The following is a 25,442-nucleotide window of genomic DNA, read 5'->3' as shown; positions in this document are numbered from 1 at the left end:
CCCGCTCTTGACTGTTTGGTTTGTGGGAAAAAGTTCTTCTCTAAGTCCGGCTCTTATACATGCATGCCCACCACTCAGCTCCTTGATTCCCATGGCTGAAGCCATATTTCTTTTGGTGACTAAGGGCCACCATGGACCATGCTTTATCGTTTTTTTTTTTGCCTTTCTCTGGAATAGCTGTGGGTTTAGGATTCTAAATATGGAGGTTGTCAATTTACTTTTTCTATTATATAAATGGGACAGACATTAAGCATGTAGGTTCTTTAGCTCGACCTCACTAGCAATCTCAAAACCTTGATGGAGGCTGAAAAGCCAACTGGTGTACATGCACACCACTCAGCCTAATGATTCCCATGGCTGAAGCCATACTTCTTCGGATGGTTAGAGGACACCATGAACACAGACCGGCCATGGGAATGAGTGGGCAGGGCCACACAGTAAAGAACTCTTTAATAGAGTTTGTCAAAGTTGGACCATGCTTTATAGGGTTTTTTTTGCCTTCCTCTGAATCAAATGTAGGTTTAGGATTCTGTATATGGAGGTTTTATTCTATTTATTTCTTTTTTTTCTATTGGTTGAACTAGATGGACTTGTGTCTTTCTTCTAATTATCTAACTCTAAAGTGGGCAGAAGTCAAGCGTGTAGGTAAGTGTTGGCCACTCAGATGGCAGGATGGAACTTGTCTTTTAAATGTTCTCCCAACCCCCCTGAGAGGCAGATACCCTAATACTAACCTTCTAAGTCCCTACCACTTCCGGCTCCTACTGCAAATGCATACCAGTCAGCCAATTGATTCCCATGGCTGAAGCCATACTTCTCCGTATGGCTAGAGGTCGCCATGAACACAGGCCGGCCATAGGAACGAATGGGCAGATCCACACAGTAAAGAACTCCGCAATAGAATCCTTCAAAACTGGGCCATGCTTTATTTGTTTGTTTATTTTGCCTTCCTCCAAATAAACTGTGAGTTTAGGATTCTGTATATGGAGTTTTTTAATTTAATTAATTAATTAATTAATTTATTTATTTATTTGCTATGGACTTGTGTCTTTTTTCAACCTGACCAACTATATAACTCTGATGTGAGGTAGACGTTAAGCATGTAGGATCCTTAGCTTGTTTCTTCTACCAATCTCTAAGCCAGAGGCAGATCTTGATGGCGGCTAAAGAGCCAACTGGTGTACATGCACACCACTCAGCATATTGATTCCCATGGCTGAAGCCATACTTGTTAGAGGACGCCATGAACACAGACCGGCCATGGGAATGAATGGGCAGGGCCACACAGTAAAGAACTCTTTAATAGAGTTTGTCAAAGTTGGACCATGCTTTATAGGGTTTTTTTTTTTGCCTTCCTCTGGATCAAATGCAGGTTTAGGATTCTGTATATGGAGGTTTTATTCTATTTATTACTTTTTTTCTATTGGTTGAAATAGATGGACTTGTGTCTTTTTTTCTAATAATGTAACTCTAAAGTGGGCAGAAGTTAAGCGTGTAGGTAGGTGTTGGCCACTCAGGTGGGAGGACAGAACTTGTCTTTTAAATGTTCTCCCAACCCCCCTGAGAGGCAGATACCCAAATACTAACCTTCTAAGTCCCTACCACTTCCGGCTCCTACTGCACATGCATACCAGTCAGCCAATTGATTCCCATGGCTGAAGCCATCTTCTCCATATGGCTAGGGGTCGCCATGAACACAGGCCAGCCATAGGAATGAATGGGCAGATCCACACAGTAAAGAACTCTGCAATAGAATCCTTCAAAACTGGACCATGCTTTGTTTGTTTGTTTTTTTTGTCTTCCTCCGAATCAACTGTGAGTTTAAGATTCTGTATATGGAGTTTTTAAATAAATTTTATTTGTTTATTTGTTTGCTATCGGATGAGCTAGATAGACTTGTGTCTTTTTTCAACCTGACCAACTATGTAACTCTGAAGTGGGGCAGATGTTAAGCATGTAGGATCCTTAGCTCGTTCCTTCTAGCAATCTCTAAGCCAGAGGCAGATCTTGATGGAGGCTGAAGAGCCAACTGGTGTACATGCACACCACTCAGCATATTGATTCCCATGGCTGAAGCCATACTTGTTAGAGGACGCCATGAACACAGACCGACCATGGGAATGAATGGGCAGGACCACACAGTAAATAACTCTTTAATAGAGTTTGTCAAAGTTGGACCATGCTTTATAGGTTTTTTTTTTGCCTTCCTCTGGATCAAATGTAGGTTTAGGATTCTGTATATGGAGGTTTTATTCTATTTATTTCTTTTTTTCTATTGGTTGAAATAGATGGACTTGTGTCTTTTTTTCTAATAATGTAACTCTAAAGTGGGCAGAAGTTAAGCGTGTAGGTAGGTGTTGGCCACTCAGATGGCAGGATGGAACTTGTCTTTTAAATGTTCTCCCAACCCCCCTGAGAGGCAGATACCCAAATTCTAACCTTCTAAGTCCCTACCACTTCCGGCTCCTACTGCACATGCATACCAGTCAGCCAATTGATTCCCATGGCTGAAGCCATCTTCTCCGTATGGCTAGGGGTCGCCATGAACACAGGCCGGCCATAGGAACGAATGGGCAGATCCACACAGTAAAGAACTCCGCAACAGCATCCTTCAAAACTGGACCATCCTTTATTTGTTTGTTTATTTTGTCTTCCTCCGAAACAACTGTGAGTTTAGGATTCTGTATATGGAGTTTTTAAATATTTTTTTTTTATTTATTTATTTGCTATGGACTTTGGTCTTTTTTCAACATGATCAACTATGTAACTCTGATGTGAGGTAGAAGTTAAGCATGTAGGATCCATAGCTCGTTCCTTCTAGAAATCTCTAAGCCAGTGGCAGATCTTGATGGAGGCTGAAGAGCCAACTGGTGTATGTGCACACCACTCAGCCTATTAATTCCAATGGTTGAAACCATACTCCTCTGGATGGCTAGTGACCACCATGAACACAGATCGGCTATAGGAATGAAACGCCTTCCTCTGGATTAACTCTGGGTTTAGGATTCTGTATATGGAGGTTTTCAATTTATTTATTCTATTTGTTTATTTTTTGTCTAATGGTTGAACTAGATGGTCTTTTGTCTTTGGTCAACTATGTGACGTGTAACTCTAAAGTGGGGCAAACATTAAGATTGTAGGGTACTTAACTTGTCCTTACTAGTAAACTTTAGGTCATAGAGTTAGGTCATAGGCGTTTTTTTGCCTTCCTCTGGATCAACTGTGGGTATAGAATTCTGTATATGGAGGTTTTCTATATACTGTGTATATATATATATATTTTTTTTTTTTTCTGTTGGTTGAACTAGATGGATTAAATGTTCTCCCAACGCCCCCTGAGAGACAGGCACCCACCCAAATCCTGACTTTCAGCCCCATTCTTCACTGTTCGGTGCTGCATATCCTTTTAGGATGTGCTCTAAAATGGCTAAAGTGATACTCCTCCAGATGGCTGGGGGCCACCATGAACTAGATGGACTTCTATCTTTCTTCAACCTGACCAACTATGTAACTCTAAAGTGAGGCAGCCGTTAACCACGTAGGGGCCACTCAGGGGGGAGGACAGAACATTTAAAGGACAACTTTCCTTCTAAATCTTCTCCCAACCCCCCCTGAGAGACAGACACCCACCCAAATCCTGACCTCCAGCCCCGTTCTTGACCTTTTGGTGCTGCATAACCTTTTAGGATGTGGTCTAAAAATGGCTAAAGCGATACTCCTCCGGATGGCTGGGGGCCACCATGAACTAGATGGACTTCTATCTTTTTTCAACCTGACCAACTATGTAACTCTGAAATGGGGCAGACGTTAAGCATGTAGGAGCCACTCAGGGGGAGGAAAGAACATTTAAAGGTTGGCTGGGGGCCACCATGAACACCGACTGGCCATAGGAATGAATGGGCAGGTCCACACAGTAAAGAACTCTGCAACAGAGGTCTTCAAAGTTGGACCATGCTTTATAAGGTTTTTTTTTTGCCTTCCTCTAGATCAGGGGTGCTCAACCTGTGGCTCTCCAGCTGTTAAGGAACTACAAGTCCCATGAGGCATTGCAAGGCTGACAGTTACACAAGCATGACTCCCGAAAGCAGAAGCATGATGGGACTTCTAGTTTTGCAACAGCTGGAGAGCCACAGGTTGAGCACCCCTGCTCTAGATCAACTGTGGGTTTAGGATTCTGTATATAGTTACATATAGTTTGTCTGGTTGAAAAAAGACACAAGTCCATCTAGTTCAAACAATAGAAAAAACAAAACAAATGGAGGTTTTCAATTTATTTGTTCTATTTATTTTTTATTTTTTTCTATTGGTTAAACTAGATAGACTTGTGTTTTTTTTTTCAACCTGACCAACTATGTAACTATGTTACTCTAAAGTAATGTGGCAGACGTTAAGCATGTCGGTTCCTGAGCCCTTTCTCACAAGCAAACTTTAAGCCAGAGGCAGATCTCAATGGAGTCTGATGAGCCAGATGGTGAATTCCGATTACTTCATTTTTGGTTTCCACCAAACTGGGGAGCCATTGGTGTAGGTTTGGGTCTCTTGTGAACAATAATTCTGTTTGGACACCTTTTTTTAATTGTATTTATTTTGGCTGCCTGATGTATTAGGATTGACATATATACCAGTGTTGGCTGCTTGTCAACGTTGGCTCATGTAAAATTAAACTATATTGGAAGCTCTAGGATTTGCATTATTTGGACAAACACAAGCTTAGACGGATTGCTGATTGTTATCCTATCTGGTGGTTGGCATGCTCTCTCTTTCTCTCTCTCAAACTACAGTGAGGTGGGTTTAAGCCAACTAGATAGCACACAAATGAAGACATAAAGCAGAGACCTTTAGGGGAGCAGAGAATGGGAAGGAGAGGGGTGATTTTTTATTTTTTTTTGGTAAGCAAAAATATAGGCAACTTACCGTAAGCGGAGTCTCCATTGCCATCAAGACTCCCCGATGCAGTGACAAGATCTGCAAGTGAATATGAAAGAGAAAATAGTCAATGGCACTATAACGATACGTTACATACTGCAATAGTAAAAGAAAAAAGATGGGATTGCGCTATGGAATAATGATGGGTAAGAGCTGCCTCTACTTGATATGCCCCCCCCCCAGTCAGATGGGGCCTATTAAAGTATGAAAAGAAGATTGGGTAGAATTGGCGCTATACCTTTAAATCAAATCATATGTTTAACTCAAACAAGTCTGAAATCCTTTGTGCTGTGAAATCACTACTTTGTGATGTGCTTAAAGGGTATTTCCATGTGCTGTTGAAATATTAATATACATGGCCTAATGAAGGCCCCCGTGTATGAATACTTTTTCAAGGCACTGTACAAAGGTTGAGGGAGGCTGGTCGACTGTATATCCCTATGGATATGCCACAGGCATACTTGTATGGACAAATATATGTGTTTGCAATAACATGAACAATCCAACATCTCATCATAAGTGTTCCACAAAGCAATATATGTTTGATATAGGCAAGAATGCACTGCCTGCAATCAATACGAAACAAGCAGTATAGTCCTCACAAATATAGCTCTCCATCTGAACAGATTGCATAGGCATAGAAGCACTCTCCATGATCTGTATAAGATAAACAATACAGTCTCACCATGTAATGTCTTCCACATCTACAGTTGCATCGGGTATTCACACTATATGGCACTATATAACTCATTTCATATTGATTGCAGACACAATCTGTTTGCCAAGAGAGCCGTATCTGGGAGGACTATAATATTATTCCGTATTGATTGAAGACGATGCTTTCTTGCCTATATTAACATATATTGCTTTGTGGAAAGTAGCACTTAGGAGGATATGTTGGATTGCTCATGCTATTGCAACGTCACATATTTGTCCATGTAGGTATGCTTGTGGCATATAAGGATTTATATTCTTGGGTTGGACTCTTAACCAAAGATTAATCGTTTTGTCGAAGAATAATTATTAATACACATAATGAGGTGGGAGTCATTGACCTAATGTAATGGATACACCGAAAGGGTGGCCATTATACATATATATATATTGGATGGCAGGCCTATGCAGAGGAATTGTGTTTTGGTATTTGACTTTGGCCTTTTAGGCAATATTTGTTTTGAAAATAATTAAAATAAAATAATTAAAAGGTAGATTTTTTTAAATTTTTTATGCGGTAATGGCTGTGTTAGCCCTTGTACACACGGTCGGAGATTCCGACGGAATGTGTCCTATCGGACCGTTTTGTCGGATAATCCGACTGTGTGTGGTATGCATCGGACTGTTTCCGTCGGAATATCCGTCGGACCCAATTTTCCAACTTGTTGGAAATATTTTCTGACAAACTGGTCCGATCATGTGTAGAGAATTTCCGATCGGACAAAGTGCCACGCATGCTCAGATCAAATTCCTACACCAAAGCTATTGGCTACTAGCGTGAACGTAGTCCCGTCGTAACGAAATAACGTCATCACATTACGAATGATCGGATTTTCCGACAACTTGGTCCGACCGTGTGTATGCAACAGTTTCGGACACAATCCTTTGGACAAAATCCAACGGATTTGGTTGGCAGAATGTCCGACCGTGTGTACAAGGGCTAAGCCTTTTTTGGAGTACATTCGATTTTCAAGTTCATATAAGTAGGTATCCACCAATTCAAATTTTTAATTGTTATCCCTTAAAAGGTATCAATAATCCAGTTTAGTCATTCTTTTTTTGGTTGCTGTCTGGTTCCCCTTTAGGGAGACTTATCTTCTCTATTTGTCCTAAAGACAATCATGAAGGCGAGGTAAAACCCAAAATTTTGAATTATGACCAAGTTTAGAAGATAAATCTAATGACACCCTTTCCACTGACAACTGTTTAGATGGGGCTTTATCTGTATCTATAGGAGAAGTAAAGGGAAGCCTCTTAAATGAGACAACCATAGCCTAAAAAAATACGCTTACCCTAACCTAAACATTCCGTACTCTATTAAATGTCGAAATAGATCTTTTCAATCAAAATAGTAATTATTTTGGGTGTCAAAGGTTCTCCTCTCTCAAGAAGGCAAAATTATGATTTCAGAGAAAGTTTGGTCAGTTGGATACATTAAACCCCCGAAAATGTGTTGGATCCACACATGTAAAAACTCAACAGAAAAACACACAGAATAATACTTTAATATCTAGTAAATTGGACCACTGTTTACTATTAATTGTTGTATTTTTGGAAAATATCTTGTATCTAAAAACTGTTTGCCATGGATGCCAAATTAAATGTTTTCTCTATGTCTAAATACCGTTGGAAGCTACAAGGAATCCGTTCTTAGGCACTCCCTGACCTACCAAGCCCAAGTGTCCTTGGGTTCTGAAATTGACTTAACGGGTGGAGTTTTCCCAGCTGAAGTATTGCCCCCCCCCCAGGAAAGTTTATGGTTACCTGTTTTTGACACTCTGTACCACCATAGGAATAAACATGCAAGGCCAAGTGTCCTTGGGTGCTGGAATTGACTGAATGGGTGGGATTTTCCCAGCTGATTTACTGCCCCCGAGGAACGTTTAAGCAGAGGATAGTTTTTTTTTGCCACTCTGTCATTATAGGAATAACCAAGCAAGGCCAAGTGTCCTTGGGTGTTGAAATGTCTCTCTATGTGTAAATACTGTTGGACGCTACAAGGAAAAAGTTCTTGGGCACTCCCTGACCTACCAAGCCCAAGTGTCCTTGGGTACTGGAATTGACTTAACGGGTGGGATTTTCCCAGCAGATTTACTGCCTACAAGGAAATTTTATGCTAAAGATGGTTGCCTCTTTTTGACACTCTCTACCACCATAGGAATAAACATGCAAGGCCAAGTGTGCCTTGGGTGCTGGAATTGACTGAATGGGTGGGATTTTCCCAGCTGATTTACTGCCCCCGAGGAACGTTTAAGCAGAGGATAGTTTTTTTTTTTTTTACCACTCTCTATCATTATAGAAATAACCAAGCAAGGCCAAGTGTCCTTGGGTGTTGAAATGTCTCTCTATGTCTAAATACTGTTGGAAGCTACAAGGAAAAAGTTCTTGGACACTCCCTGACCTACCAAGCCCAAGTGTCCTTGGGGTACTGGAACTGACTTAACGGGTGGGATTTTCTCAGCTGATATACTGCCTACAAGGAAATTTTATGCTAAAGGTGGTCTCCTCTTTTTAACACTCTCTACCACCATAGGAATTAACATGCAAGACCAAGTGTCCTTGGGTGCTGGAATTGACTGAATGGGTGGGATTTTCCCAGCTGATGCACTGCCCCCGAGGAAGGTTTACACTCAGGATGGTCTCCTAATTTACCACTCTTTGCCACTATAAACGTGTATGCTTTTTCGAGGCAAGCATGCCTGTTAAAAGATCCTTTAGACAAGATTTTTTTTCAGATCACAGCCAAATGTCATCTCAGACCCATGGACACATTTGGATCTCTTGACAAGTCTTACCCAGAATGAATAATACATTTCATAATTTTTCTGTTTCCCAGCTTAAGTACTTAAAGTGAACTAATAGAACTTCAGTCTAAGCCCTTGTACACACGGTCGGACATTCCGACAACCAAATCCGTCGGATTTTGTCCGACGGATTTTGTCCGAAACTGTTGCATACACACAGTCAGACAAAGTTGTCAGAAAATCTGACCGTACTTAACGTGATGACGTTATTTCGTTAGGACGGGACTACGTTCAGGCTAGTAGCCAATAGCTTTGGTCTAGGACAGGGGTCTCAAACTGGCGGCCCTCCAGCTGTTGCGAAACTTCAAGTCCCATCATGCCTCTGCCTGTGGGTGTCATGCTTGTAACTGTCAGCCTTGCAATGCCTCATGGGACTTGTAGTTTTGCAACAGCTGGAGGGCCGCCAGTTTGAGACCCCTGGTCTAGGAATTTGATCTGAGCATGTGTGGCACTTTGTCCGATCGGAATTCTCTACACATGATCGGACAATCATCTCTTCCTCGCCTTGAAATAATATTTATCCAGCCCTCTAATATCACTGGGCACATGGCCTCTGCTAAAGCAGAGAATCATGGAGCCAACTAAAGAAACACCTCCTGCGCATGAGTGTGGTGGTCTAGCACAGAATCTTCCTACACATCCAATTTTTGGCTATAGAAATAAGCGCACCACGCCTTGCTGACCTTTCTAGACTGGGGAGAGTTCCAACAAAATACAGAAAAAGACAAAAGAGAGAGGGCACACCAGCCTAGCGCATTATCCCAATAACAATTGATTTGTTTGCAATGGGTAAATATCTAACAAAAAACAGACAAAGCTCATCAAGATAGTAAAGTTGTTTGGATCGCTCCATTGGCTCCTAAGGCTTGGGAGGACATCTCTTGAATCTCCTGGAGCCAATTGGCAAAACCTTTTGGCTCTGTGGAAGAGGGTATTACCTTCAAAACGCCAGTTGGATCCAGGAGATGTCCTCCCAAAGCTTAAGAGCATATGGAGCGGTCCGAACAACTACTACCTTGATGAGCTTTGTCTGTTTTTATGTTTGTAAGTAGATATTTACCCATTTTTAATAATAAATTGTTGCAGGGATAATGCTCTAGGCTGGTGAGCCCTCTTTCTTTTGTCTTTTTTACAGGATCATGGAGGACTAAAGTCAGGGGTCCAGCCAAGCAGAGACCATAATTGGTCATCTTCACCTAAAGATCGGCCTCCCTCAATGTATCAATGGTGACCATGTAAGTTGTAACTAATGTCTTGACACTGATCACTTCACAAGACCATTGTTCCAGGATAGGGTTTCATCTTTCTTTACTGCTTCATAATATCACACAGACTGAATGTTACAGGAAAGACATATTGATTTTCACACTAGGTATGCTTTAGGTATTTATGTTTGTTTTTTTACCAAAGAGGTGGCAGAAAATTGTTGTTTGACTCCTCCAAAAAAAATCACGAAAAGGAAATTTAGAGGTTAAAATATCATGATAGAAATTATGTCACGGGATATTCAGACATTCTCATAACAAATAAGGGAGTTCTGAATGTGGGACTGTACATTTCGTAGTCGGTGAGGCCTGAACGATCACATAGACTGTCAGGAGACTGCAAAGAACAATTCTCCACTGTTCAGAACTCATGACCCAACTTCATAAGACCATTCAGTTATGCAATCTATCAGACTCCGAAACTCAGACTACAAGTTGTCTTTCATGGTTGTCAGAATTTAGGATTGTGTCCCTGCTGATAATATCCCTGGGTTGTTATGCTTTACCATCACCATCCCTGTTTCTTGGAAAGAACAAAAAAACAGAGTGATTTTGCTTATGACTTCATCTCAACTAACATGACCTGTGTTACACTTTCCGAACGTTTCCTCTAGCCATATGGAGTGAGAATCTTTGTGGAAGGCACACACAGGTCCATTTGGTGGAACCTTTGGTCATGGATTCATCATTAGAAACTTTTAAATGCCAGTAGTTTTATAATCCTATAGTAAACCTATAATAGTAATCTTCTCTAAAGGGGGCCCACAGGTGGACAGATGTCTATGTGAGAATCATGAGTGAGGAGTCACCTGTCTTTGATTGTGCCCATGTCTTGCATCTAGGTCAGTGGCTCCCAAGCTGCAGACCGGGGGCTGGATGTGGCCATTTTCTTGCCTTTACCTGGCCCTTGGGACACTATTTTAGCAAATGATACCAATGATGGGACACTATTTCTCCCAGTGACACCATCAATGACACTTTTCTTCCCATTAATACCAACAATGGGGCCTTCTTCTTCCCATTAAAACAATGATGGGGCATTGCTTATGCCCACTGGCCACAATCCAGCACCCCTCCCCTAAGCCTAAAGGACAGTAAACTGGCCCTTTGCTTAGAAAGTTTGAACACCCCGATCTAGGTCAATACTATGGAGTAGTGTGTGCATTGTGGATTACTTCCAACCTTAGGAAGCACCTGTTGCTTCCCTTAGAGTGGTCATATGGAGTCAAACCCACGAGCCCCATCAGGCCATCGAATAGGGGCAAGATCACTCTTGAGTGATCATTACTAAAAGGAGCCCACAGGTTGACATACGTCTACATGAAAATCATGGGTGAGGAGTCATGTGCCCATCTTTGATTGTGTCCATGTCTTGCAGTAGTATGTGCATGGTGGAGTACCCTCAACCTTAGGAAGCACTTGTTTTCATCCCTTAGGGTGGTCGCATATGGCCAAACCCATGAGCCCCAATCAGGCCATCAAATTGGATTAAGATCACTCTTGAGTGATCTTTGTTAAAAGGGAGCACACAAGTGAACAGATGTCTACATGAAAACCATGAGTGAGGAGGTATCTGTCCTTCTTAGATTGTGCCTGTGTCTTGCATATAGGTCAGCCTCATGGAGTAGTGTGTGCATGGTGGACATGTGGTCTAGGGTGGTAATATAGAGCCAAACCCATGAGCCCCACTGGGTCCTCAAATTGGGGCAAGATTACTCTTAAGTGATCTTTGCTAAGGGGAGCACACAAGTAGACAGATGTCTACATGAAAACCATGAGTGAGGAGTCATCTGTCCATCTTTGATTGTGTTCATATCTTTCATCTAGGTCAACCTTATAGTGTAGTGTGTGCATGGTGGAGTACTTTCAACCTTAGGAAGCACTTGTGGCCACCCATTAGGGTTGTCATATAGAGCCAAACCCATGAGCCCTATTGGGCCATCTAATTGGTGTAATATTACTCTTGAGTGATCTTTGTTAAAGGGAGCCCACAGGTGGATAGATGTCAACAAGAAAACCATGACTAAGGAATTATCTGTTCATCTTTGATTGTGCCCATATCCTGTATCTAGTTTAACCTAGTGGAGTAGTATGTGTATGGTGGAGTACTTTCAACTTTGGGAAGCACTTGTGGCCAACCCTTAGGTTTGGCCATCAAATTGGGGCAAGATCACTCTTGAATGATCCTTTATAAAGGGAGCCCACAGCTGAACAGATGTCTACATGAAAACCATGAGTAAGGAGTCATCATCTATCCATAGATTGTGCCCATTTTGTGCATCTAGATCAACCCTAGGAAGTGCTTGTTGCCAACTCTTGGTTGCAGAGATCCCAACCCATAAACCTCATTAATCCATCAACCTGGGGCAGGATTGAACATTTATAGTAAGCCAAAACCTGAAGTTTTTGTTGGTGTGTAAATGGACAGTTCAGTCAAGAAGAGACTGTTAATATGGCCGAATAATCTGTGTACAACAGTGTATGTTATGCTGCATCTAAATATAATTGGGTCTAATCTTTAAGGCTCACTTTGTAGAACCGTGAGACCAATATAGGTCTAAAAATTATTTTTTGACTACAGCTAATGGCTTGAAATGACCAATTGAGTATTATCGTAGGGATTGTGGCATCTGAAGGCGTAGGGGGGTAGTCCTGGAAAGGCGAGTATTACTATGTCCATTTCCCAGATTTCTCATTTACCCTTGAGCCCTGATGACAGAAGCACTAAGTGGCCCCAGAAATGCATTGCCCAGATTTACAGTATTTGCATGACATTGTCATTAGACATGTCCATGTCGTTAAGCCAGTTCCTAGAATTACAGAAGACCCCCTCATACGGCAACTTTGCCTAAATGGTATGCCAAACACCACTTCGTCCCGCCGATTTGCAGTTTAGTCACTTCTTTAGTCGGTTCTCTTTGTAGGCCCTAGGCCTGAATAGGAGATCTACGCATTTTCTGGCAAAGGCCTCTATACCACAGTGGTCCGGTTGGGGCCACTGACTTTGGACTTTAACACTATGGTGTGGCACTCTAGTTCTCATCCCCTTCTTCAAAGAGAAACATCCCAACAAGGGTTCTAATTATTACCCACTCTATAAAAGTTGGCTTTAGGTACAATTTAACTCAAACCATAGGCTTTGTGATAACAGACTATAGCTTCCATTAAGGAAAGATGAAGTAAAAGATAAAGACTTGAAAGCCAGGCTATACATCACTGAGGCTTGTTGGTGATGTTAAAAATTAATGCAGTTTTATTGACTGATATAAATTTACGAAACCAGCCGGCAGGATAGAAAACCCGCTCGCGTCCATTTGTCTTGTAAACGTCACAGCCTATAATGTTGCCACTTCTTCCAGCTAAGTTTTGGTTGTATGGATTGTGTTTTATTAATACGTTGTCCCATAATCTTCCCCTTCAACTCGATGAAATATGAGAATGGAAGAGGACTTGAGTGCCGGGGAACAGCACAAGCCAACAGACATAAAACTCTTCAAAAACATCTTCATGTTATGAATCAAAGTGCTTACACGGGCTTCCCGCTGGGTGCAAATGAATTGCTTTTTACATGTGTTTTATGATGAAAAGGGTGGAATCTTTTAACGGTTCTTCCTTCGTATCAAAGTTATCGGGGCATGTGGGGCTTTTGAAGACAATGATAAGCCCTCTTCGTTGAAATTATTATTCTTTTTTTAAACTTTTTTAGTAAATCTGTCACAAATTTGAGCAGCTCAGAAGGCAAAAAAACAAGATTCTAGGTTGAGTCGATTGGAAGTAATATACAGGGCTGCTCCTCTGGTGCTTCCTTATTGGTCCTTTAGAGCAGAAATGTCAAATTAAATGTAATTGTGGGCCACATCAGCAGTATGGTTGACCTTAAAGGGTCAGTTGTATTTGGGGTTTCATAGTTTCATAGTTTCATAGTTAGTAAGGTTGAATAAAGACACCAGTCCATCCAGTTCAACCTGAGTGAGGTGTCTACAATTGTCCCTATCCCTGTACATTTCACACTCACATTGGTCCCTACCCTCAATGAGCCAACAATCCAAGATCATTCATATACTAGGGCCAATTTTGGACAGAAGCCAATTAACCTTCCTGCATGTCTTTGGATTGCGGGAGGAAACCGGAGTACCCAGAGGAAACCCACGCAGGCACAGGGAGAACATGCAAACTCCAGGCAGGTAGTGTCGTGGTTGGGATTTGAACCAGCAACCCTTCTTACTGCTAGATGAGCGTGCTAATCACTACACCACTGTGCCTCTATATACAGAGTGCAGAGTTCAGGAGTGCACCACGTACAGGCTGCCATGTTCAGGAGTGCGCTATGTACAGGGTGCAGAGTTCAAGAGTGCATTATGTACAGAGTGCAGGGTTCAGGAATGCACTACATACAGATTGCAGGGTTCAGGGGTGCACTATCTAGAGAGTGCAGAGTTAAGGAGTGGGCTATGTACAGAGTGCAGGGCTCAGGGGTGTGCTATCTATAGAGTGTAGAGTTAAGGAGCGTGCTATGTACAGAGTGCAGGGTTCAGGGGTGCACTATCTATAGAGTGTAGAGTTAAGGAGCGTGCTATGTACAGAGTGCAGGGTTGCACTATCTACAGAGTGCAGAGTTAAGGAGCGTGCTATGTACAGAGTGCAGGGTTCAGGGGTGCACTATGTACAGAGTGCAGTTCCAGGGGTGCCTTATACACAGAGTGCAGAGTTGAGGGGTGTACTATGTACAGGGTGCAGGGTTTAGGGGTGTGATATGTACAGAATGTCGAGTTCAGGAGTACGCTATGTATAGAGTGCTGATTTCAGGGGTGTGCTGTGTACAGAATGCAGAGTTCAGGGGTGTGCTATGTACAGAGTGCACATTTCGGGAGTGTGCTATGTACAGAGTGCAGATTTCAGGAGTGTGCTGTGTACAGAGAGCAGTGTTTAAGGGTGTGCTATGCACAGTGTGCAACCCCAACATCCCCTCAAAGCTTCCTCACATCTCTATTCTCTCCTACCCGGTGCGGCTCTAGCACCTCCCAGTACAGGCGGCCCTCACCTTGGAGAGAGATCATTCCCTACTTAGATACCTTGTGACATAGGAGGGACAGATCCAGAATTTTACAGAAAATGCTGCAATCTGCATAACTTCAGTCACTTATACAGTAAGTCTTGATCTACTCTAGCACACCGATGAGCCAACTCACTGTGCTCTTTCCCCCTGTCAGCGTGTCCCCAGTCAGCATACATGTACAGAGCACAGCCCAATTGGCTCCTTGTACGGTTCCCGCCCTTTGCTTGAGTAAGGCTGTACAGCAGGAAGCAGATATGAACAAATATTTAGGTACTTATATTAGCTGCCTTAAAAAAATATGGTTCATGATCTTACTCAATACAAGGCATGTAGTGAGCCAGTGGGTGGAATCTTTGCAACCCCCCCCCCCCCCCCCCCCATCCTGTATTAACTATTAACTCCATGCAAATACATATAATGAGCCCGCCTAACTTTTTTAAATTTAAGAATCTTCTCACTCACCTTGACAGTTGCCCCGATGTTTTGTTTGTTCAACTTCCTGCTCAACCCCTGCCCTGGAAATCATAAAAAAAAAATGACAGTCAAGGATTATTGGTGGTTTAGGTGGCATAGTAAATTAGCAGCGATTCGGTGTGGGACGCTTTCACCAGGACCTGATCATGAAAGGGAGGAGAGGAAGTCCCTCTGAAGTGTGGGAAATAAAAATCAGTGTCCCCATTGGAGAGATTTCCCTTAATTTCCTGCACCATAGCCGAAATAGGAAGTAAGCGGAAATCCCTCCAAATTGAGGGAATCCCTGGTTGCCACCAGAACTAGTGCTCCCCATTGGAAGACTTCCACTCTATTCCTGTTCTGGTGACAACCCAAAATTTGGGATTGTCTTTTTCACTTTTACGCTCAGTGATATTGGTAAACAGGGCAAATATAGAGGGTGAATCGTGCCAAGCAGCAATAAAAACCAGACAGGTGATCTAACCCCTTTTTCTACTCTATCTTGTGTAGTCACCAGGACAGGAAGTTAGGGAAAACTGAAGCAGATAGAGGGTCTAAACTAGCCTTTCTCAACCTTTTTTTTTTACTCCAGAGGAACCCTTGAAAAAAAATCCAGATCTTGGGGTACCCCTACTTAAACCAGTTCATTGTGGACCAGTAGGAAAAAGGTCTCCCTTGCAGTTGTGGTCATGATGACACCCTTGCAGTCGGCAAAAAAGTGACCCTGACTCTGCCAAGGGGCTCAAGAAACCCCTAGTATCCTCTGAAGGAACCCTGGTTGAGAATGGTTGGTCTAAACCTTTCTCCATGCTATCATAAACTAAAAAAAAAAAAAAAAATGGCGTTCCACTTTAAGTAAATACCCCCATAGTATAATCTGGAGACTACATCTGCTTCACAAAAATAGAGCTTCATTATATCTGAACCATTATTCATATTTCAGCATTTTCGGTGCTTATTGCATAATTAGATCTTATGGGAAAGCAACTCCGTTCATTAAACCGCTAATCCGTGGTTAGATAAATGAGGCCGGGGAGGCTCCGGTATAATCTGGCAAGTGATGTATTTATTATGGCACTGTGTTACCTGGGGTCGCCCCGGAAGTTGGCGCAGGTCCCCGATTTCAACCACACGCAGTACGGGTCTCTGGAGGTCAGGCAGCTCCTGTGCAATGAAACAAAGGCGGTGAAAGTTGGAGATCGGAAACTCGTAAGACCGTTCAGATCAGATCATTCTCTAAGGTTTGTGTATGCCTTGGCTATTACGTCATATCGAAAGGGAAATCAACATAAACACACTGCTAAAACACAATCCTGTCATCATATCGATTACAATGTAGCATCAACTTCTTATCATTTCCAGCCTACCTGTCAGGACCTTAATCACCTGCTGGTGGCACTGTGGCTCCCCGGGGCGGAGGGTTGTAATTTCAGTGTCGATGAGCAGGTGTCTCTCAGTAATCAGTTTCTACCTGATGCTGGCTGCTGGGAGGGTACTTAGGTCCTTCCATACTAAAGGCCTCTCGCTCCAGTGTTTTGCTGCTGCCAGATCCTGTTTCCATTTATCCTGATCTTGCTCTTTTCCAGGTGGAACCTGATTCCTGGGATCTGCTGGGAGACACCCGCTGGTGAATACTGGATTTATAACCCACCGCCCTGGGAACCACGGTGCCACCAGCAGGTTATCCAGGTCCTGACACTACCATTGGCATTCAATAATAGTCCTTTTCGTCATCAACAATTTTCGATATTTTATCATTAAAATAATCCTGCCATGAAGGTTCTTGCTCAGACACTTTCTGGTATAGAGTGACAACGCTCTGTCCCTGTCTCCCTGGCAGTTTTAACACACATTACACAGTATGATCCAGTGTTGTCACCATCAGGAAGCCATGCACACCTTAATCACCTGCTGGTGGCACTGTGGCTCCCTGGGCGGAGGGTTGTAATTCCAGTGTCCACCAGCGGGTGTCTCTCCTTAATCAGTTTCTACCTGATGCTGGCTGCTGGGAGGGTATTTAGGTCCTTCCATACTAAAGGCCTCTCGCTCCAGTGTTTTGCTGCTGCCAGATCCTGTTTCCATTTATCCTGATCTTGCTCTTTTCCAGGTGGAAACTGATTCCTGGGATTTGCTGGAAGACACCCACTGGTGAATACTGGAATTCCAGCCCTCCGTGCTAGGAACCACAGTGCCACCAGCAGGTTATCCAGGCCCTGACACTATCTTTGGCGTCTAATAATAGTTATTTTCGTCATCAACAATTTGCAATATTTTATCATTAAAATAATCCTGCCAAGAAGGTTCTTGCTCAGGCACTTTTTGGTATAGAGTGACAACGCTCTGTCCCTGTCTCCCTGGCAGTTTTAACACACATTACACAGGTATGGTCCATTGTTGTCACCATCAGGAAGCCATGCAGACCTTAATCACCTGCTGGTGGCACTGTGGCTCCCTGGGCAGAGGGTTGTAATTTCAGTGTCCACCAGCGGGTGTCTCTTAGTAATCAGTTTCTACCTGATGCTGGCTGCTGGGAGGGTATTTAGGTCCTTCCATACTAAATGGCTCTCGCTCCAGTGTTTTGCTGCTGCCAGATCCTGTTTCCATTTATCCCGATCTTGCTCTTTTCCAGGTGGAAACTGATTCCTGGGATCACCATCAGGAAGCCACGCAGCTATCGGTACGTCGATGGATGGCAAGTGGGTAAAATGGAAAATACAAAATTTGGCCACCAGATGGCTTTAAGTTTAACAGAAATGATCTATGATCCTTAGGGCCATCTAGTGGGCAAATGCAGGATTTTCCTTTTTTAATCAATGACAACCATTCGACCAGCACAGGAAAAAGCGCAATGACATTCTTCTCTTTTTTTTTTTGTTTTTTTGCCCCATTTGCACAGAGGGGATGTATGTATTTCACGAGATGTTTTTTTTTTTATAGATACACCTCAAGTGTCCAGACTTTGTTTGCTGCCATAGGCCACCCCCCCCCCCCCCCCAAACAAAATAAAAAATTGCAGAATGTTTTCTTTTATCTTTCACAAACCAGTAAAAGGTGCCAAATGTCACTTTGTTAGAGTTTTTACGTTAATAAACACAAGGGGGTGTATTTTTTAAAAATTTGCATAGCAATTTGCCCAGGGAAAGTACATTCTATTAGGGCAATTTGCTGTGCTTGATTAAAAATGGAAAATACCACATTTGGCTACAAGGTGGCTTGTAGTATCACAGGATTTACCTATGATCCTTAGGGCCATCTAGTGGCCAAATGCTGCATTTTGCATTTTAAATCAATGGCAGCCTTTCGACCAGCATGAGAAATAGCCTAAAAACATTTTTTCTGCCCCATTCACTAAGAACGGATGCACTTTCAATGCGTGATTTTTTTTTTTTTACGAATACACCTCAAGGATCCAGGTTTTGTTTGCTGCTATAGACCCCCAAAAAACGTGGAGTACATTTCCAAGTAAATTGCTTATCACTGCTTTGCGAATTTCCCGAAATTTTCTTTTGATTCTCATATTTGTCTCAATCCGGAATCTTGGAAGGGAGTAGAGTAAGCTTCCAGTACTCCTCCCCCCACTCATACCCCTTAAGATCAGCCGCTCATATCGCAGTCATTTACTTCCATTTCTGTACACAGCTGCCCCGTAGGCATTCACTTGGCAGCGTACCAGAGAGCTGCAGCCTTCGCCAGCATGCCACTGGCACAAGCAAGAAAAAAGAAGAAGCTTGCTCCCCCTCTTGCGCTTTGTCTCTGGTAGCCCCCCCCGCCCAACGCCGATACAAAGCCTGGCATGAAAGAGCCTCCTTTTCTGCCGCCAGACAGCCGGGGACCTCTTCAGATGTTATTGCACGGCTCTCAGTGCCGATGACTTTGTGGTAGGGTTAGGAAGGCCGGTATGATGACCCGCTTGGGGCGAGGTGGAAGGAGAGGGGGGGGGGGGCGGCCACGGGCACGCTGGTATTGTTGCACTTCGCGCCGCGAACGCATGAACCGTTGTGAAATTGAAGCTGCTTTTGTTCTCCGGAGATCCACATGATGTGACTTTATTAATGAGATTATTTCCAAGCTGGTTATATTTCCCTTTACAGCACAAGGGGGTTTATTCAACCGAAAACTGGCACGGAACAATAGATCACAGGCCATTGTGGAAATGAATACACGCTGTTAAAAAGACCTAATCAACCGCGTTCCTCTTCTTTTTTTTTCTTCTCCTCCTTATCATCAACCCCTTCGACAAATGTTATTATTGCGTATTGTGTTTTCTCAATGTCACGCATGGACAGATCGCGGTCTGAAGAGAAGGGATCGTCTTTTTTTTTTTTTTTGGGCTGGTCGTTGGCGGCTCCTCCGTCTCCTCTACAGATGGCTGTCAGCTAATAGGCTTCCGCTGAAAGCGTGAATGCGAGAAAACGGGGACCGGATGAGTTTTTGATTTGAAGAAAAAATTATTTCTGTTGTTATTAAAAGGGATATAAAGTAACAACATCAATTCCGCCAAAGACACGCACCTATGGAGTACATACAAAGAAATAGATAAGACTATAAGGTCTAGGTCTGCGGCCAAACCACAGCGGGGGTGTACGCATTTTAGGCCACATGCACATTTGAGCTTAAATTGCTTGTTTTACAGGCGTGAGCAGTTTTTTTTTAACTGCTGCTAAATGTCCCCTCCATGTTAGCTTATGTGTCCTCGCACACACACAAAAAAAAAAAAGAGCGTAACTTGTGCGTTCAAGAGAGAAGCATTTGGAAGAAAAACTGCCTGATGTGTCTAAACACAGGTAAATGTGTCTAAAGTGTCTTGAGACTTTTTTTTTTCATTTCAGTAGGTGAAATAAATTTATATTCTGGTCACTTGAATGAAAAAAAAAATCACAAGTGTTTGACGCTCCTAAATGCGCCCAAAACGCATTTGCAAAAATGTGGCTTAGGTGCGTTTTTGAAAAAAAAAAAAAGAGAAGAAGAACGAAAGAAAGAGAGAAAGAAAGAGAGAAAGAGAGAAAGAGAGAAAGAAAGAAAGAGAAAGAGAGAAAGAAAGAAAGAGAAAGAGAGAAAGAAAGAAAGAGAAAGAGAGAAAGAAAGAAAAGAAAGAAAGAAAGAAAGAAAGAAAGAAAGAAAGAAAGAAAGAAAGAAAGAAAGAAAGAAAGAAAGAAAGAAAGAAAGAAAGAAAGAAAGGGGAAAAAGGGGGTGAGATAAGTAGATAGATAGATAGATAAAGGAGTAGTAGAGGGAGAAGAAAATTAAACAGGAAACAACAGAGAAAATGATAAAATAAAAATGACAGAAGGAAAGAAAGAAAGAAAGAAAGAAAGAAAGAAAGAAAGAAAGAAAGAAAGAGAGATAGAGAAAAAAAAAGAGAGAAAGAACAAAATATTTAAAAAAAAAATAGAGAGATAGAGAGTAAAATATAGGAAGAAAGAAAGAAAGAGAAAAAAAGAGAGAAAGAGAAAGAAAGAATGAAAGAGAGAGAAGATAGATAGATAGATAGATAGATAGATAGATAGATAGATAGATAGATAGATAGATAGATAAAGGAGTAGTAGAGGGAGAAAAAACAGAAACAGGAAACAGAGAAAATTATAAAATAAAAATGACAGGAACAAAGAGAGAAAGAAAAACAAAAAGAGAGATAGAGAGAGAAAAATAAAAAAAGAGAGAAAAGGGAGAAAAAAAAAGAGAGAGAAATATAGAAAGAGAGAACGAGAGAAAGAAAGATAGATAGATAGATAGATAGATAGATAGATAGATAGATAGATAATGGAGTAGTAGCGAGAGAAAAAAACTGAGAAGAAGGAAAACAGAGAAAATGATAAAATAAAAATGTCAAAAAGAAAGAAAGAGAAAGAAAAAGAGAGATAGCGAGAGAAGGAAAGAAAAAAAATGAAAGAAGAGAAAAAGGAAGAAAAAAAAAAAAAAAAAGAAAAGTAGAGAGATAGAGAGAGAAGAAGAAAAAAGAGAGAAAAGGGAGATAAAAGAAGAAAGAGAAAGAGAGACAGAGAATTATAAAAAGAATTATAAAAAGAAAGAACGAGAAAAAAAGAGAAAGAGAGAAAAAGAAAGAAAGAATGAAAGAGAGAGAAAGATAGATAGATAGCTAGATAGAGATAGATAGAGATAGATAGATAGATAGATAGATAGATAGATAGATAGATAGATAGATAGATAGATAGATAGATAGATAGATAATGGAGTAGTAGCGAGAGAAAAAAAAACTGAGAAGGAGGAAACAGAGAAAATGATAAAATAAAAATGACAAAAAGAAAGAAAGAGAAAGAAAAAGAGAGATAGCGAGAGAAAAAAGAAAGAAAGAAAGGAGAATAAAGAAAGAAAGAACAAAAGAACGAAAGAAACAGAGAGAAAGAACGAAAGAAAGAAAAAAAAGTAGAGAGAGTGTGAGAAAGCGGGAGAATGAAAATGGGGGTGAGAGTTGAAGGACAGGGATAGATAGACAGAAAGACAGACAGATAGATAGATAGATAGATAGATAGATAGATAGACAGATAGACAGATAGACAGATAGACAGATAGACAGATAGACAGATAGACAGATAGACAGATAGACAGATAGACAGATAGACAGATAGACAGATAGATAGATAGATTAGGGAGTAGTAGAGAGAGAGAGAAAACAACAGAGAAAAGTATACAATAAAAATGACAGATAGATAGAAAGATCGATAGATAGATATATAGATAGATTCTAAAGACATGACACAACAGAGATGGCTTTGTCTCATTGATACCTCAGACAGAGAGGAGTAATTGCTTAAACTCACTCACTTGTGTGTATTAATATCACCTTGAGTTACTGAGCTCTGTGAACAATGTTTTTTGTTCACCAGGAGGGAAAACATACTATTAATATGCAATATATTCTATTCACTCGCAGAAAAGGAAAATATGCTTTTAAATATATATATTTTTTTTAATTCCTGAGAGTCGTGACTATAATAGAGAGGAAGGAAACATACAAAACCATGATACGGTCCTTTCATGGTTGACATTCTGGTAAACTCAGTAATAACCAGAAAATTAGATACGATGATGAAATCTGTCCACCCGTACTCATTAAGATCTCCATAAACAGATAGGCTGACTAAACAAAATCAATAAGAATACAAGCCATCCACTTAATAAAACTCTCCAGCCTTGGATATCTTTTGCATATCTCCACATCAGCAGTGTCACCACCAGGATTTTTACAGACCTACACCGGAGGTGGTCACGTGTTCTGAGATCTCTCAGCGCTCTCAGCAGTGGTCTTTGTAAAGATCTATTTTCGAGATCATTAATAGCCGCTGTGGTCATATGCACTGCCATGTCCGTGACAGTCACCATGTTTCTGGAGATCTGTGTCGAGAGTGCTAATCCCTTCACCATTTGTATCCCATTTGGAGAGATTTCCCTTCACTTCCTGTCCTTTAGCCACAATCGGAAGTGAGAGGAAATCCCTCCAAAGTGAAGGAATCCCTGGTTGTCACCAGAACTTATATCCCCATTGGAAGATTTCCCCTTTATTCCTGTTCTGGTGACAGCCCAAAATTTGGGATTCTCTTTCACTTTCACTGGTAACGGTCTCCGGGGCAAATAGGGGGGGGGGGGGGTGAGTCTCCTTAACAGGGACACAGACAGCAATAAAAACCTGACAGCGGTTCTAATCCCTCTCCAATGTATCGAAAACTAAAAAAATCCCTTTAGTAATACTTTAATATGTATCTAAGGTCCAATTTAATCTCACTTCCTGTCCTGGTGACGGGGTGTCAAAACAATAGGATGATGGGATGTCTTTCTGATGGGGACAAATAAAGCAGGACATCTGTCAAGCACATTCTTCTCCTGTTGACACCCATTTCCCTCTGTTTTCTTCTACTGGTGTCACTGGGATAGGACAGGAGGGTAGATCCACCCAAACAGCCAACAGATAACGTTGGCAATACAGATGATCCTGAGGACCAGAGGAGGGTTTCTGAAGTGTCCAAGGCAACTGCTTCTTCTAACTACCCACTGGCTAGGCCCTGGTGGGCTTTGCTACCAAACATGCTACTTACCTTGTAGGCACAGTATTTGGATTATTCCTATGGCAAGAATATAATGTATATATACAAACGTTTGTTATGGTTAAATTAGGCAAACAGGAAAAGAGGCTCTCCCCATCTCCTTAACTTACCTTCTACAGGTTCCATAGGTTTCGCAGCGACTTAGAGGAACCCGAATGATGCAGCTGGAGAATGCGACGAACAAGGCATGGTTTTCACGGTCCACCTGCAGTCCCAATATCTTCCCATCCTCCGCCCTCACCCCACACCTATGGGAGGCAATGACAAGGCTTTTAGCGAGTGGCAGATTTGTGAGATAACATTTTTCCGGCATAAATATATCTTAGGACGCTGCCGTTTCATGGGGATGAGCTCACCTATCTTGGCTGTAAACATTAATCTCCTCTAAGAGAGCCGTCTCTACGGTGGAGTTCTCCGTAGTGCCAGTCAAGACCTTCAACACCTTCCCGTCCTCTGAGCCAAGGAACAAGACCGTGTAATTTCCATAGGGGCCGGCCGACGTGTCAGCAGCAATTTGGGTCAATTTGTACCTAGAAAAGGAGAAAATTTAAGATTTTTACAATTTCGAATGATCTGCCTCTGGGAATAAAATTATGTCTGTTACGGTAATAGAGTTTCTTCTTTTACAAGATGTGGATGTATAATGTTGGGTTACAGATCGTTGCTTCATGCCAAGAGCACCTACAAGCCCTCCTGCATAATGAATACCATAGGTGGCACTAAGAGGCCATGTGTAGGCATTGTGCAATCACAAAGCTGATCCCAAGTAAAGGGGGGGGGGGGAGATAAGCTATACTATGCTTACAAACTTTTGTGGACATCTGACCATCACACCTACAATTTTTGGGGCTATAATAGCCTCCGACCTTCTGAGTAGGAATTATGTGGGAATTTTGAGTTGAGGTCAGGCCAATCAACATCCTCCACACCACTTTGGTCAAACCATGTCTTTTATGGAGCTTGCCACCATTTGTAATATCGGGTACTGATTTTGGATGAGAAGACCTGGCTTGCAATTGGGGTTCCACTTCATCCCAAGGGTATTCAGTAGGGTTGAGGTCGGGGCTCTGTGCAGGTCACACAAGATTCTCCACACCAAACTGGTCAAACCAAGTCTTTATGGAGCTGACCACCATTTGTGAGGTCAGGTACTGATATTGGATGAGAAGACCTGGCTTGCAATTGGAGTTCCAATTCACCCCAAAGGTGTTCAGTAGAGTTGAAGTCAGAACACTAAAGTTTCTCCATGCCAAAGGGGTCAAACCATCTCATTTGAGGATCTGTCTTTGTATGCAGGGGCAGAATCATGCAAAAACAGAATTTTGTGAGGTCCGGTACTGATATTGGATGAAAAGACCTGGCTTGCAATTGGGGTTCCAATTCACCCAATGGTGTTTAATAGAGTTGAAGTCAGGACACTCAAGTTTCTCCATGCCAAAGGGGTCAAACCATCTCATTTGATTATCTGCTTTTGTACGCAGGGGCAGAATCATGCAAAAACAGAATTTTGTGAGGTCAAGTACTGATATTGGATGAAATGACCTGGCTTGCAACTGGGGTTCCAATTCACCCCAAAGGTGTTCAGTAGAGTTGAGGTCAGGACACTTGAGTTTTTCCATGCCAAAGTGGTCAAACCATCTCATTTGAAGATCTGCCTTTGTACGTAGGGGCAGAATCATGCAAAAACAGAATAGGGACGTCACCATGAAGCCGGAAGTGCACAATTGTCTAAAGTGCCTATGAACATTGTAGCATTTATAATACCCTTCACTGGAAACATACTTTTGGTCATAACGGTAGATGTGATGATTAGGTGTCCACAAGCTTTTGGCCACATAGGGGGTTTTTTAAAACATTAACATGCATTGATAATATTATATAGACCAGATGTTTTTACAGACGTATCAAAAGTAATTGAAAAGACTTTGTATTCCCTTTAAATGGCAACTGAGGATAAGAGCTGCCTCTCATGTATTTGGAATACCGTGGCATGACAAATCTGGAGTAGTCGGCGGAACAACAGGTAACAAATGACAGTATGTGTTCGGAGAACAGGGATGGTTTTTAAAAGAAAAAAAAAGCAGATGAAGCTTTATCAAGGTTTAAGAAACAAGAGAATCTCTGATGAATGGGTTTTGGATACAAATTACCTCATCTATCATGC

General features: G+C 41.9%; 1 protein-coding gene across 3 annotated transcripts in view; it reads right to left on the bottom strand.

The window, feature by feature from the left end:
• The window catches only part of SEMA6C (semaphorin 6C), a 330,011-nt gene that overhangs the window by 19,429 nt on the left and 285,140 nt on the right, over positions 1–25,442 (bottom strand). For all 3 annotated transcript variants that reach the window (XM_077464107.1, XM_077464109.1, XM_077464108.1), the window contains 5 exons: positions 23,635–23,808; positions 23,389–23,526; positions 16,305–16,382; positions 15,228–15,280; positions 4,915–4,965 (listed from right to left, as the gene is read on the bottom strand). In XM_077464107.1, the coding sequence (XP_077320233.1) occupies positions 4,915–4,965; positions 15,228–15,280; positions 16,305–16,382; positions 23,389–23,526; positions 23,635–23,808 (494 nt within the window). The remainder of the gene's footprint in view (positions 1–4,914; positions 4,966–15,227; positions 15,281–16,304; positions 16,383–23,388; positions 23,527–23,634; positions 23,809–25,442) is intronic.

Source organism: Lithobates pipiens, unplaced genomic scaffold, assembly GCF_037356315.1.
Source record: "Lithobates pipiens isolate NorthernLeopardFrog02 unplaced genomic scaffold, aLitPip1_a1.2 Scaffold_30, whole genome shotgun sequence".
Lineage (NCBI taxonomy): Eukaryota > Metazoa > Chordata > Amphibia > Anura > Ranidae > Lithobates > Lithobates pipiens.
Note: the sequence above shows the minus strand (reverse complement) of the source record. Positions and strands in the feature narration are given on the sequence as shown.